This window comes from Nicotiana tomentosiformis, chromosome 9 (assembly GCF_000390325.3).
Source record: "Nicotiana tomentosiformis chromosome 9, ASM39032v3, whole genome shotgun sequence".
Classification (NCBI taxonomy): Eukaryota; Viridiplantae; Streptophyta; class Magnoliopsida; order Solanales; family Solanaceae; genus Nicotiana; species Nicotiana tomentosiformis.
The window spans coordinates 63,954,783-63,971,012 of NC_090820.1; the positions used below are offsets into that span (position 1 = coordinate 63,954,783).

A 16,230-nucleotide genomic window follows, 5' to 3' on the forward strand; every position below is an offset into this window, starting at 1 on the left:
AATGCTGCTCGTTTTAATGCAAAATAAGTTTGTCGTTCGTTGTGCGATAGTTGTACCTTTCGTAACTTAACGATAATATTATTATCATTCTTGTAGATTAATGTGCAAAGAGGTGAGTTCAACTTGGTGATTAGAAAGATTGTGATAAGGTATGTTAAGGCTAAGCCCTTCCTTCATTTTGGCATGATCTCGTAGCTACATGTGTTAATAATGAGACATAAAGAGAAGTGCATCACAATACACGACATAACCCTCTGGACCCTCTGGAAGTGTTAAAACTGGCGCTGAGGTCAACCTCTTTTTAAGCTCTTGGAAACTACCCTCGCAAGACTCCGTCCACTGAAACTTAGTTGATTGCTGCGTTAACTTCGTCAATGGTGCCGAAAGGGAAGAAAAACCCTCTACGAACCTCCGATAGTATCCTGGTAAGCCTAGAAAGCTACGAACCTCTGTCGGAGTGGTAGGTCTAGGCCAAGATTTCACGGCCTCAATCTTCTGAGTGTCCACCTTTATCCCTTCATATGATACAATATGCCCCAAGAATGCTACAGACTTCAACCAGAACTCACATTTAGAAAACTTAGCATACAACTTACGATCACGGAGGGTTTGGAGTACCGCTCACAGGTGGTCTGCATGCTCATACTCTGAATGGGAATAAACCAGAATATCATGAATAAATACTATCACGAACAGATCTAAAAATGGCCGGAATAGGCTATTCATCAAGTCCATAAATACAGCGGGTGCATTAGTCAACCCGAAGGACATGACAAGGAACTCAAAGTGGCCATATCGGGTCCTAAATGCTGTCTTCGGAATATCTTTTTCCCGAACTCTGACCTTGTGGTACCCCGACCTCAAATCTATCTTTGAAAAGCATCTAGCCCCCTGTAACTGATCAAACAAGTCATCGATCCTTAGAAGTGGATACTTATTCTTAATAGTTACCTTGTTCAGCTGCCTATAATCGATACACATCCTCAGCGAGCCATCTTTCTTCTGCACAAATAGTACTGGTGCACCCCAAGGTGAGATACTGGGCCTGATGTAACCTTTCTCCAACAAATCTTTTAACTTCTCCTTCAACTCCTTCAATTCGCCAGATGCCATTCTATACGGAGGGACGGATATTGGTTGAGTTCCTGGAAACAAATCAATGCTAAAATCAATCTCTCGCTCTGGAGGAATACCTAGAAGCTCATATAGAAACACATCTGCATACTCTTTGACTACGGGAATAGACTGAAGTGTAGGTATCTCAGCATCTGCATCACTAACTCGCACAATATGATAAATGCACCCTTTTGCGATCATTTTCCTCGCCTTAAGATAGCAAATAAACCTACCTCTGGGTGTTGGTGTATTACCTACCCATTCAAGGACTGGCTCACCCGGAAAATGAAATCTGGCTTCCTTTGCTCAGCAATCAACTGTGGCATTGCAAGCTGCCAACCAGTCCATGCCCATAATAGCATCAAAATCCATCATCTCTAGCTCAACTAGGTCAGCTGAGGTCTGACGACTACAAATTGTCACCGTACAACCTCGGTAAACCCGTCTAGCAGAAATTGATTCTCCGACCGGTGTAGATACCGCAAAAGGATCACTTAGTATTTCAGGCACTATACCAAACTTCCTCGTGACAAATGGGGTAATATACGATAAAGTAGATCCTTGGTCTATCAAAGCATAACCATCGTGAGAGCAAATGGTTAATATACCTGTCACAACTTCTGGTGAAGACTCCTGGTCCTATCGACCCGCTAAAGCAAAGATATAGTTCTGATTACCACCTGAACTGGAACCTCTACCTCTTCCTCGACATCTACCAGCCGAAGACTGAGACTCGCGCCCTGAAGGATGCACGGACATAGATGATCCTGTTACTGAACTCGCTGGTTGTGCCATTCCCCCAGAATCTTTATTTGGGCAATCTCGCATCATATGCCCCAGACGCACACATGTATAACAAGCATCAGAACCTACTCGGCATTGGCCCAAGTGTCCTCTACCACAGATGTCACACCGTGGAGGAAATGACCATGTCTGTGCAGAACCTCGCTGTCGTTGCAAACCCGACACCCGTGAGCTCTCACCTGGTCGTGACTGAGTATAGCGGTCATACCTGTAACCTTGTAACTGCGGTGGCAGAGGCCTAGGTGGCCGTCCGAAGTACTGGGTCCTATAACGACCCTGAGATTACTCCTGAGACCTGGGAAATCTCATCATCTTACGTTGCCCTTGCTCAGCCCTCTCTGTACCCTGCTGCCGACGCCTACCCCTTTCTATATTCTGGGCGAATGCCTGAATCCGGGAGATATCCATATTATCCTGCAATGCAGCGGTGGCACCTGCCCCGGTTAATTCTGGGTCTAATCCTACTATAAACCTGTGCATCCTATCCCGCATAGTAGCAACTATGGATGGTGCATATCTGGCCAATGAGTCAAAATGGAGACTATACTTTCGAACACTCATATTACCCTGCTTGAGGGCTAGAAACTGATCGACTCGAGCCTGTCGGATCTCCCGTGGTAAGTACTGGCCAAGGAAGGCATCTGAAAAATTCTCCCAAATAGCTAGAGGTGCATCATGTCCCCTGGACCTCTCCTATCCCTGGTACCAAAGGATGGCTATATCTCGGAGTAAAAAAGCTGCTAGCTCAACTGCCTCTTTCTCCGTGGCATGCATAAAACGAAAGATCATGTGAAGTTGATCTATGAAATCCTGCGGGTCCTCCCTCTGATCTGTCCCCGTGAACTCTGGGGGACTCAAAGCAATAAACTCTCGGACCCTTGAACTCCCAGACCCCTCAGAAGTTCCTGCACTAGCTAATGCCCTAGCCTATTGCTGGGTAGCTACCAACTGTGTCAACAAATACACCGCACTTCTCAAGTCCTGATCTGATAGAAGTGGAGGGGGAACTAGATGTGCGGTTTCCCTAGGAATCTCCGCAGTTGGTAGAGGAGCTGGTAATGGCTGAGTAGGGGTCTCGCCTTGAGCCTCAGACTGGGCCCCATCTACTAGGGGTACCCTATTGGTCCCCTCACCTACTGTTGTATCTGTCCTCTGGCTAGCCATAGTCTTCCTAATCACCGTCATCTGTACATGCAAACACCAACACATAAGTTTAATTCAAATTTCCTATAACTCAGTTTTGTAGCACGATTTAGATTTCAAAGAAGGGTAACCAACTCCTAAATGCCCTGTAGTGCCCTTTTTATATAATGTGGTGCACAACACATCTATAAACAAGACCCTACTAGACACGACTTGTAGACTCCCTAGGACATAACGGCTCTGATACCAAGTTTGTCATGCCCCGAACCTAGGAGCGAGACAAGCACCCAGTGCCTCACCTAACCTGGCGTACCAAATTGCGACTAAGGGACTCTAAACATATAATGTCATACTTTGGCCATGGGGCCACCTTGCAAGAAAATTTGCGAAGCAATATATAAAACTAAATGGAAACTAGCGCTAACTAAACATCAATATAAAGCTAGGCCGACAAGGCCGTCATAGCTACTACAGCTGACAAACCATCAAATATACATACCAGGCCTACAAACCCACATACTGAACTAACCAACAGGATATGTCTACAAGCCTCTACTGATAGATGTACTATGATCGAAATAGGGCCCCGACCTACCCATAACATATATACAGATATACATAAGATGTACACAAAAACTCTAGACCTGGAAACTCCGAAAGACGTGGAGCTTACCGATCAGGCTGAACTCGGGAAACACCTACTGAGGAGGTCTACCCGTCTGTCTCTCTGAACCTGCCATAGGAAATGCAGCGCCCCCAGAAAAGGGACGTCAATTTGAAATAATGTACCGAGTATGTAAGGCAATAAAATAACTGAAAGCTGAAACTGAACTGATAATATGATAACTGAAATTAACTGGGAGTCAAAGATGGTCTTCAGATATACTTACCTGCTGATGCTGACTCAACTCTCTCAATATATTAAGGAAAATAAATGTCCGGCCCTATAAGGCTCGGTACGTGTAAATGCTCAGCCGTAGTAGGCTCGCTCATTGGCGCTCGGCCATACTGGGCTCTGTATCTCAGCCATCCTGGGCTCGCTCATAGGTGCTCGGCCACAGTAGGCTCGGTATATATAAATTACTATCTGATCAGAGGTTGCCCAATAGGGGCCTGCCCACTGATTATAGCTCGATAGTGGTGAAAATAGTGTAATACTGTATATATATATAGACCCTCTGCTCTCTTGACTGAATAAAGACAAAACTAAACTGAATATGAAGTTCCTATAAGGAATAATATTGTAACTTATGAGAATAGAATAATGTGAATGAATTGATGAATAAGAACGAGTTAGCTGCGGTTTTCCATGCACTTAAGATATGGCGGCATTATTTATATGGTATTCATGTTGATGTATTTACTGATCATAAAAGCCTACAATATATCTTCAAGCAGAAAGAGTTGAATTTGCGACAGAGGCGATGGCTTGAGTTATTGAAAGATTACGATGTTAACATTCTCTACCATCTAGAGACAGCTAATGTTGTAGCAAATGCCTTAAGTCGCCGATCTATGGGTAGCTTAGCACATGTAGAGCCCAAGAAAAGACAATTAGCTAGAGAGATTGATCAATTGGCTTCATTGGGGGTTCGGTTGGTCGATTCTGAGGATGGTGGAGTTGTACTCCAAAACACTGCAAAATCATCCCTCATAGCTGAAGTCAAGGAAAGGCAGTACGAGGACCTAGAGTTGGTCGAGTTGAGAGAGCGAGTTCTGCAACAGAAGAAGCCGTTGTTAGAGCTCAAGGGAGATGGGGTTCTCAGATACAGGGGTCGTTTATGTGTTCCAGATGTAGCAGGGCTACGAGACAAGATTATGTCAGAGGCACATTATTCATGGTATTCCATTCATCCTGGGTCGACGAAGATGTATCATGACATTAAGTATGTGTACTAGTGGATCGATATGAAGAAGAACATTGCTGAGTTTGTCGCCAAGTGTCCTAGTTACCAGCAGGTGAAAATAGAGCATCAGAAGCCCGGAGGGCTAATGCAGACTATAGAGATCCCGACATGGAAATGGGAGGCGATAAACATGAACTTTTTTATAGGTTTACCTCATTCTCATCATAAGTTCAATTCTATATGGGTGATAGTCAATAGGCTCACTAAATTAGCTCATTTTCTACCTGTCAGATCTACATATACAGCAGAAGATTATGTAAAGTTATATATTAAGGAGATAGTGCGGCTACACAGAGTACCAGTATCTATTATATCTGACCGTGGGGCTCAATTTACAGCATATTTTTGGAGGTCATTTCAGAGAGGTCTAGGGACTCAGGTGAATCTCAGCACAGCTTTTCATCCACAGACTGATGGACAAGCCGAGCGCACAATTCAGACGCTCGAGGATATATTACGAGCATGTGTGTTGGATTTTAAAAGAAGTTGGGATGAACATATACCTCTTGTCGAGTTTGCATATAATAACAGTTACCACTCCAGTATTCAGATTGCTCCATACGAGGCTTTGTATGGGCGTAAGTGCAAATCTCCTATAGGGTAGTTTGATTTTGGGGAATCTAGGTTATATCGGCCAGACCTGGTTCAACAGGCCATAGAGAAAGTAAAGCTTATTCAGGAGCGACTCTTGACAGCTCAGAGTCGTTAGAAGTCATATCTTGACGTGCGGCGACGAGACTTAGAGTTCAGGATTAATGACTGGGTATTCTTAAAGGTATCACCTATGAAGGGCGTGATGAGGTTTGGCAAGAAAGGCAATCTTAGCCCACGGTATATTGGGCCTTATAGGATCATTCGAAGAGTGGGCCAAGTAGCTTATGAGTTATAGTTGCCCTCAGAATTGTAGTATGTCCATCCGGTTGATTACGTATCTATGCTACGGAAGTGCATTGGCGATCCTACCCGAGTGGTGCCCACGGATGATGTACAGATTATAGAGGACTTGTCATACAAGGAAATTCCAGTTGCCATCCTAGACCGACAAATCCGCAATCTACGAAATAAGGAGGTAGCTTTCATAAAGGTTTTATGGAGGAGAAAAAATGTAGAAGAGATGACGGGGGAATCGGAGGAAGAAATAAAGTCTAAATACCCCCACCTATTTCAAACTGAAGATATGGCTCGAGATGGGAAGCTACAACATAGCTCTATTCAGGCTAGCAGGTCATCTGGTAAGCTTTTATTTTTCACTTTTAGTATTTATGATTTACGGTTGGTAAGGCAAAGTGTTGCTATTTATAAACATTGGCCATGTGTGGCATGTATAGTATGTTTTCTGGCTACGTGCAGGTTGGTTTTAACCTAGTGTACGAAGGATACCTTGGAGAAGGACAAGGCACACATGAGGAGGTTACCTACACATGTGGATCAGTTGGTGAAGCTTCAGCTATGAAAGGAGCCAATGGTACAGTAATCCCTAGGGGTACTGTCCTTTTTTTTGCTAAGGAGGGAAGTGATCCGGTGTAGTTTTCAGCTGATCAACAAGTTGGGAATGCTCATGCTTACCTAATAGTTGATACAGTGAGGTTACCAAATCAAACAATTGCAATTAACATGCCTAATGGCATTGGGACAATAATTTCTCGGTGTCAGTCTACAGGAAACCTGTTGCACCCTATATTTTCGTACGTAAAAATGCATCGTAAGCAAACTAATGTAGGACCAAAAATGAGATAATATTTAAAAGTATATAAAGTAATTTAATCATGTTACCTCTGAGGTTACAAATATTGAAGATCATGAACAACAAGTACAAAGAGGGTTGGACGGTTCAGAAGCTAAAGCAATTGAAGAAAATAATGTTTCGTCGAAAGTCGACAAGTTGGGAATGTTATAACATGTACCTTTGGGGTGAGACTAGGGTGCTTAAAATGATAAGGATATTATGCTATGATTTATATTAGTCGTATGACATCCGTGTGTTATGTTTTGAAGTCAAGCGAGTTGTGGAACAAAAGTCGTTGAAAGCCATCACAAGTTACATTCATAAGTTTTACTGAAACTTTGGGTCAAATATAACTGTGATTTTCTCCCAATATACTTAAAGTTATAAGGTGTTCCACCCATCAAATTAAATATCTATGAGTATATTTTCCAACGCATTAAACCGTTTGTCAATGTGACATTGGAGTAGAAAGATATGGGCATTTGTGCGATACTGCGCAAGCTGCTAGGTGACAAGTAGGTGTGTCACCTACTTGCTTAAATGAAAGCCCAAAAATGGGCCATTTCGGGTCGTCCAAAGAGGCCTTTTAAAGGCATATTTTCTTCATATATTAGACTTAAAATATATCATAATAACCAGACATAAGCTCTGCAAAGAATCCTCCCAAATATTTCCCACAAACCCTAATTGATTTTCTCTCCCTTTCAAGTTCTAATTGGAGGTAAAACCTAGAGTTTGAAGAACCAAGATAGGATCTGAGTTATCCAACAAATAATATGAGTTTACTGATCTCTTTAATCCATTTTTTTCTGCTGTAAATTCATGGTAAGTCGTTCTATACTTGTAAGAACTCACGGGACGGTGATCGGAAGCCGTGAGTTCGAGTTATTCACTTGTAGCGGAATGTTTTGAGGAATGTTTTGTGTTGCTGTTGGGCTGCGTGTTTTACTACTGTTTTGTGGAGTTTTGGAGGAGGAAGGGGGTGTATAAACACCATATAAATGTAGGGTGGTTGGCTGGTCGTTCGTCATAACATTTCTGGGTCGTTTGACACTACTACGGTGGTCGTTTTGTTTATGAAGAGATTGGGGTGTGTTGGGCTGTTTTGTAGTATTTGATGGCGTATATAGGGCTGGAAAATGATATATATATGTTGTTATTGTTATTTTCTTGTATTGTTGGTGTTATCTTGAATTTGGAGGAAGTAAGGATTATAGGGGAGATGCTGCCCGTTTTAATACAAAATACGTTTGTCATTCGTTGTGTGATAGTTGTACCTTTCGTAACTTAACGATAGTATTATTATCATTCTTGTAGATTAAGGTGCGAAGAGGTGAGTTCAACTTGGTGATTAGAAAGATTGTGATAAGGTATGTTAAGGCTAAGCCCTTCCTTCATTTTGGCATGATCTCGTAGCTACATGTGTTAATAATGAGACATAAAGAGAAGTTTGTATTCATGAATTCATTCACATTATTCTAGTCTCATAAGTTACAATATTATTCCTTATCGGGACTTCATATTCAGTTTAGTTTTGTCTTTATTCAGTCAAGAGAGCAGAAGGTCTCTATATATATATAGTATTACACTATTTTCACCACCATCGAGCTATAATCGATGGGCAGGCCCCTATTGGGCAACCTCCTATCAGATGGTAAGTTATATATATCGAGCCTACTGTGGCCGAGCATCTATGAGCGAGCCCAGGATGGCCGAGATACAGAGCCCAGTATGGCCGAGCGCCTATGAGCGAGCCTACTACGGCCGAGCATTTACACGTACCGAGCCTTATAGGGCCGGACATTTATTTTCCTTAATACATTGAAAGAGTTGAGTCAGTATCAGCAGGTAAGTATATCTCCAGACCATCTTTGACTCCCAGTTAATTTCAGTTATTATATTATCAGTTCAGTTTCAGCTTTCAGTTATTATATTGCCTTATATACTCGGTACATTATTTCGTACTGACGTCCCTTTTCTGGGGGCGCTGCATTTCATGCGTGCAGGTTCAGACAAACAGACGGGTAGACCTCCTCAGTAGGTGTTTCCCGAGTTCAGCCTGATCGGTAAGCTCCACGTCTTTCGGAGTTTCCAGGTCTAGAGTTTTTGTGTACATCTTATGTATATCTGTATATATGTTGTGGGTAGGTCGGGGCCCTGTTCCAATCATATTACATCTATCAGTAGAGGCTTGTAGACATATGTTGTTGGTTAGTTCAGTATGTTGGGTTTGTAGGCCTGGTATGTATATTTGATGGTTTGTCAGCTGTAGAAGCTGTGACGGCATTGTCGGCCTAGCTTTATATTGTTGTTTAGTTAGCGCTAGTTTCCATTCAGTTTTATATTTTGCTTCGCAAATTGTCTTGCAAGGTGGCCCCATGGCCAAAATATGACATTATATGTTCAGAGTCCCTTAGTCACAATTTGGTACGCCAGGTTAGATGAGGCACCGGGTGCTTGTCTCGCTCTTAGGTTCGGGGCGTGATAAAACCCTAGCTTGGGTGATGTCTATTCTCTTCAATTCAATGCAATCCAAGAGGCTATTAAGGCTAAGGAATTTAATGATAGGGTAAATAAGGAGTCTACAAATAGTGCTTACGATCAAATTTCTATTGTTCCTTTGGGAAGTCTAATGGAATCTGGGAAAAGCAACAATGTTGTGCAAATAGCTGCTCTAGTTGTTGATAATCCTAGGCTATTAGCCGGTAAAACTTTATGTGTTACAAGGGGAATTTTGGATAAAGGAATCCTAATAAATAATAGGGGTCAGAAGGAGATGGGAATAATAGTCAAAAATCATGAACCAAATCCTTTACACCTACAGGAGGTTGATGATGAACAACATGAAGAGGAAGACTTGGGGGAAGACATATAGGAGGAATCTACAACTCCCAACTTTAAACAAGCAGCAAGAGATGGTGAGACAAAAGAAATACATCAAAGACAGTGTACCTTTAAGGATGCAACCAAAGAGGAGTGTGATCTCTAATTCCAAATAATCTTATGGATAATGCTCTAGTTTGGAATGTGAGGTCGATAAACACACAAAAAGCTTTCAATAGGTTTCTTATCCTACATAGAAAGTACAATTTTTACTTGATAGGATTGATGGAACCTTGGCAAGACATCAATAAGCTGGAGGACAATAGAAGGAAGTTGGGGATTCATTCTACTTATGCTAATGTGAACGACAAGATATGGACATTCGTTGATGAAGACATTAATGTTGAAATTTTGATGAATATGGAACAACAAATGACATTGAATCTATTTCATATGAATCTAAACAAGGAGATATATATGACACTAGTTTATGCCAAATGTGATGCTATTGAAAGAATTGAGCTTTTGGATTTAATGTATCACTTAACCTCATATATGGAATCTACCTAGCTTGTTGGAGGAGATTTTGATGTGATTCTATCTGAGGAAGAGAAATATGGGGGTCGGCCTGTGTACCTGAGTAAAGTTGAAGACTTTGTACATTGTGGACATATATACATTACATGATCTTGGCTTCAAATGGAGCCTGTATACTCGGTGGAATGGGAGGTCTGACATTGATTGCATTTTTAAGAGGCTTGATAGGTACTTTGCAAATCAGTAGTTCTTAGATTTATTCCCAGCATTGGAGGTTGAACACTTGATCAAGTATGGTTCTAACCATGCCCCTCTCATGTTGTCTTGCAACATTGACACTGTCCAAATTAAGAAACCGTTTATGTTTCTAATTTTATGGACCAAGCATGAATCTTTTCCGAGGGTGGTGAAGGAGAATTAGGTAGTTGATTCCATGGGGAACCCCTCTCATTTTATTCCAAAGTAAGCTGATAAAGGTAAAGACTGCACTGGCAGCTTGGAGCAAGGAGATACTTGGAGATAGTTTCAAAATAATTGCAGCATTGGAGGATGTTATTAAGGTATATGAGATTAAGTTTGAATTGAATCCAACAATTCATAATAGATCTAAGCTACACAAAGTAGAAGATGACCTTACAAGGTATTACCATCTTGAAGAAGAATTTTGGAGACAAAAGGCTGGAATGCAGTGGTTTAAGGATGGTGATAGGAACACTAGGTTCTTTCATGCTCATGTGAGAGGCAAGAGGAAAAGGTTGCAGGTGTCCAGAAGCTTGGACAAAAATGATAATTGGCTTTAATCACAAAAAGATATAGCAAGGGAGGTAGTAGAGTTTTTCCAGGCTCGGTTCACAGAAGAAAGAATTCCTACTCACTTTGATATTATTCAGCATATTCCTAGAATGGTGTCTTAGGATCAGAATGCAAAGTTGTGGGATGAACCAACTATGGAAGAGGTTAAGGCAACAATTTTTGGATTGAATGGGGATAGTGCAAGTGGTCTAGATGGATTCACTGGCCACTTTTATCAAGCTAGCTGGGAGGTTGTGTATGATGATGTGCTCAATATGGTTAGAGCCTTCTTTTGTGCTGCAGAACTACCAAAGTTCATCACTCACACAAACCTTGTGTTGCTTTTAGAGAAGAAGAATGTTGCTACATTGTCAGGTATGAGGCCAATCAGTTTCAGTAATTTTTCCAACAAGATCATATCTAGAGTGATCCATGAGAGGTTAGTTGAGTTTCTGCCTTCTTTAGTTTCTCCTAATCAGGTAGGTTTCATCAAAGGAAGAAGCATTGTAGAGAATATCTTGTTAACTCAAGAGATCATCAAAGACATTAGATTGAGAGGGAAGCCATCTAATTTAGTAATCAAATTGGACATAGCAAAAGCTTATGATAAAGTCTCAAGGCTATTCTTGACAAAGGTACTGAGGCGGATGGGATTTGGTGAGATTTTTGTTGATATGATATTCAGACTAGTCTCCAACAACTGGTACTTGGTGCTTCTTAATGGGCAGGCCAATGATTCCTTCAAATTATCTAGAGGTGTTAAACAAGGGGATCCACTTTCTCTTACATTCTTTATTTAAGCAGTTGAAGTGCTTGGGAGAGCTTTAGATGAATTGTTTGACAACCCAGATTTCATAGGCTTTGGCATGCCAAAGTGGAGTCAAAACATTAACTACCTTTCCTACGCTGATGATACTATTATCTTTTGTTCCTCTCACTATGGGGTAGTGCAGCTTATCATGAATGTGTTAGAGGAATATGAGGTAGCTTCAAGTGAGAAGATCAACAAAGAAAAGTCTTCCTTTTACATAAATGCAGGAGCACAAGTAGATGAAGTAAACACTGTCCACTTGATTATTGAATTCCGAAGACACTCATTCCCATTTACATACTTGAGCTATCCTATATTCTACAGTAGGAGGAGGAAAGACTTTTATAAGAATATAATCTTCAAAGTACATGATATGTTATCATCATGGAAGGGTAAGTTACTATCAAATGGTGGTAGAGCATTCGTGATCTCACATATGTTGAATAGTATGCCAATTCATCTCTTGTCAGTTGTGAATCCACCAGCATATGTGATAAACCAATTACAAAAGATGTTTGCTAGATTTTACTAGAGCAATTCAGGCAATGGAAGGGCAAGACATTGGGCTTCATGGGACAACTTATGTCTTCCTAAAAGTGAAGGAGGTATGGGTTTCAGATCATTACATGATGTGTCTAAGGTTTTATTTGCCAAGATTTGGTGGAACTATAGAACAAAAGACTCATTGTGGTCTACATTTATGAGAAATAAGTACTGCAAGAAGATCAATGAGGTGTTAGTACCTTGGATACAAGGATATCATATATGGAGAAAAATTTTGCAAATGAGAGATGATGTGGAGTATCAAGTGTGGTGGCAATTGAAGAATGGCAACTCCTATTTCTGGTATGATAATTGGACTAGACTTGGAGCACTTTAACATGCTTTAGGTCTTATATAATTGGTGTGATGAATCTATATAACATATTGATGAAGTGGTTAAAAATAGGGCAAGGAATGAAGTGCTACTAATGGAATTACTGCCTAATGAGCTAGCTGACCATATTCTATAGACAATCACACCACCTTCAGATCTTTCAATGAAAGATAAGTGTTAGTGGAATCTGGAAACAAAGGGACATTTTACAGTGAAGTCTGCTTGGCAATATATAAGGAAGAGAAGAGAAGAAAGCAAGCTATACAAATTCTTTTGGGTAAAGAGACTGCCTTTCAAGATAAGTTTCTTCATGTGGAGACTGTGGAAGGAAAAGTAACCATTGGATGACTGGTTTCTAAGGCTAGGATATTTCATAACATCAATGTGTTAGTGTTGTAGGAATCCTAAACAAGATACACTGTCTCATGTGTTTCTAACATAACCAGCTGCAAGATATGTTTGGAATTATTATGGTGCACCTGCAGGAATTAGACTAGATGGGAAGCAACTTGTGCAAGTGATAAATGAATGGTGGAGCAAACCTATTAATACAAGCTTGAAGACAGTATATCAAGTTATGCCAAGTTTGATTGTTTGGCATATGTGGAAGAAGAGAAATTCTGGAAAGCATGGGAAGATTATGTCAATAAATAGATTGATCATTCAAATCACAACCTCAATCCAAATGTTGCTAAAGGTGAGAATCTTTAAGGGTGTTACTTCAAACTGGCTAGACTTGCATGAGAAACTGTCACAACATATGCCTAAATTGAGGTATACTAAGGTGTTGTGGGAATTACATCCTGTGGGGTGGATAAAATACATTACTGATGGGGCATCATATGGCTTCTGTATAAGGGATGGAATAGGAGATATTATCTATGCACATGCAGATGCAGTTGAGGATGCAACTAATAATGTAGCTGAGGCAGAAGCCATTCTAGAGGCTCTAAGGTACATAACTCAAATGCAATTTCCTCCATGCATAATTGAAACTAATTATTTACTTATGAAGAGAGTGCTAGATGAAGTTTGGGAACCACCTTGGAGCATTGCTAATCAGATGGATGAAATCAAAACACTAATGTCTAAGGGTGCTTTTCAGATATTTCACGTGTTGAGGGAAGGTAACAAGTTAGCTGATCATTTACCTTATTTGACACTGGATCAGCAGCACATTGTACTGGTGCATTCCTTTTTGTAACTGGACATATAAGGGAGAAGATTATTAAATAATTACAAGCTTCATATACCCTACATTAGGGCAAGAACTGCCAAGCCAAATGCTAAGTAATGATGGAGTTGGAAGATAAGATGAAGTGTAAGGGGGAGTATCTTGTAGCTAAGAGGAGGAGGAGAATGTGTCATGGAAGAACGAAACAAACTATAGGCGATGGAGATCACATTACACTTCCAACTCAAATCCTTAGGGAGGAGAAAAGGAAAGATTTTTTCTCTAACATGTTTTCTGATTGCAGGCACTTTGGAAGGAGCTTGGCTCTATGTTTTGGCCAAACCTGTTAGGGTGGTATTAGTATTTTTGATAATCATTCCTTATAGGTGCAACCACTACTTAGGCCAGCCAAAAGCACACTCAATAAGGCAAAAAGAAGCCTGCACATTTGGATCCACATATATGCCCAGGATGATGGAAACGGGGAAGATTATACTATGAAATGCAAAGTCATTTGCATCTACCACTCCCTGAGGATCACACAAGGTAATACCAATAGAGCACATCAAGTCACAATGAGAAGTTACATGTGCAACCACTTTCTACTGCCCAGATCAGATATGACTACCCATGGGACTTCTCAGCTTTATGCGGATCATTTAGCAATATTTTGAGGAGCTACCAGCTACAATGGGCATTTACCACACATGAGGAAGCTACCAACAGCAAGATCACAACAAGAAGGAGCAGGCTTAAATGTGCAGCAAGGAGCCAAAGTCGCAACAACACCATTACTATCTTGACAAGGACTTGCATTTTGGAAGGTTTTGCGTGCAATCGGCTTACAAAGTAATCCTTTTCAAGCTTATAATTATTTCAAAGAGATTAGTTAGAACTGCCTAATCCATAAGATAACAAGTGAAAATTCCCACAATCAAAAGCAATGAGAGACAGCTATTCATGAATTGTTTACGAGTCATGTGCAAATAGGCCTTTTCAAGAATCATGGTTCTTAGTTCTTTTTGTACTATCAAAGGAGTGTTTTACACACGACTTTGATATTAGGCTTCATGTACTTTTATTTTTTATGCACCTTTATTTTGTGAGACCTCTAGACTCATTGTTGTTTTATTTTGATTATTAATAAAAACACCACAAGGCAACCAGCCTAGTGGTATATTTGATAAAAACAAAGTCTATTAGGGCTTGCCTAGATTGTTCACATGGTTCAAAGAGATAAAGTAAAGAATTCAATAAAATATGGTAAGTGTTATATACATGTGGGAAACAAGGAGAGTAAACTTAATAAAAGCAGTAGAAGAGGAGAAAGGACTCTGGTTTGGGTCTAAAAAGAAGCAGGCCCAGCAGGTAGAGAGAACGGACAATAGCAAATTCAGACTCCAATATACGCAGGTACAGGACTTGGGCCTGAGTTCTTTGAGAACTCGACAGGCCCATTTGTAATACATGTTCAAGAAAGAAAAAGGTCATTAGATATTCTACTCAATGTAGATAATTACACATGAAATAAACTAGTATGGGCCTAAGACAAATCATAATAATCAATAGCAATCCAAAATATGATAACTAGTGTGGAGTCACAGATGGTAAAGTGATTCACAATGAAAGCCTTTATTTTCATGAAATACTAAACCTAAAAGGATTAATAAATGTAAATATATTAGAGGCTAAGGGTAGAATTCTAATCATGGCCAAGGTACTCTTTGGATAACTGGCACTTCAAAGTCCCGAAGGGTCTCGAGGCTGTGGGTAGTGCTTGTTTTAGGGAGAGTAGCTCAACCAAGAACTAAACTCTACTGGAAAATACCCCTAACTACTCACACTTACTATTCCCTGCAGGTTTAGGTGCCAATGAGGAACTCAATGTAGATTTCCATACCATAGTGATACCCTACCACATGAATATATACATTTCTCATAACAACTATACAAAATACCATAGGATCATAAGGCAGCCAATTCACATTGTTGTAACCACAATTCAAATCTACGTATATGATTCACTATGAACACCACAACATGTTAGGGATGCTCAAAAAATAACTTCAGGCACACACAAGAAAAAGAGCACTAGCAGATTAATTTAGCAATTCAAACACCTGAATCCTATATCTTAAGAGTAGAGGAGGTAGATAGTTTAAACTCATAACAATCGCTGCTCAAGACTACATTCTATTTATAGCCTTCAATTAGATTGGTCAAGGATTTGTTATAACTAGGTCTTAACTTCTAGCATACATATAGGCTAACAGCTTCATTTGGAACTTCTAAAGAGTATTAACAGAGATACAAGTTAACAACTTCAATTAAAACTTCTAAAGAGTATTAACAGAGATACAGGTTAACAACCTCAATTGAAACTTTCTAAAGAGTATTAGTAGAGATACAGGTTAGCAGTCATGTTTCATTCTAAAGTAAATGACATGATTACTTCTTTCTAAAAAAAAGCTCTCAGCTTCATACTAATCTCATTACAAAATAAAGCATACTACTATACTC

General features: G+C 40.2%; 1 protein-coding gene across 1 annotated transcript; it reads left to right on the top strand.

The window, feature by feature from the left end:
- Positions 1-11,807: 11,807 nt before the first annotated feature.
- LOC138898892 (uncharacterized) lies at positions 11,808-14,071 on the top strand. Its single transcript, XM_070185000.1, has 5 exons — positions 11,808-12,051; positions 12,182-12,264; positions 12,384-12,489; positions 12,983-13,722; positions 14,015-14,071. The coding sequence occupies exons 1-5, from the start codon at positions 11,808-11,810 to the stop codon at positions 14,069-14,071; spliced, it is 1,230 nt and encodes a 409-aa protein (XP_070041101.1).
- Positions 14,072-16,230: the final 2,159 nt, after the last annotated feature.

Excerpts from the sequence above, each read along its gene's own strand:
- LOC138898892 (XM_070185000.1), top strand. The coding sequence starts at position 11,808 with ATGAATGTGTTAGAGGAATATGAGGTAGCTTCAAGTGAGAAGATCAAC. Across the intron at positions 12,265-12,383 it reads TCTTCCTAAAAGTGAAGGAG|ATCAATGAGGTGTTAGTACC; the intron begins GTATGGGTTTCA and ends TACTGCAAGAAG. Across the intron at positions 13,723-14,014 it reads ATCAGCAGCACATTGTACTG|GCACTTTGGAAGGAGCTTGG; the intron begins GTGCATTCCTTT and ends TTCTGATTGCAG.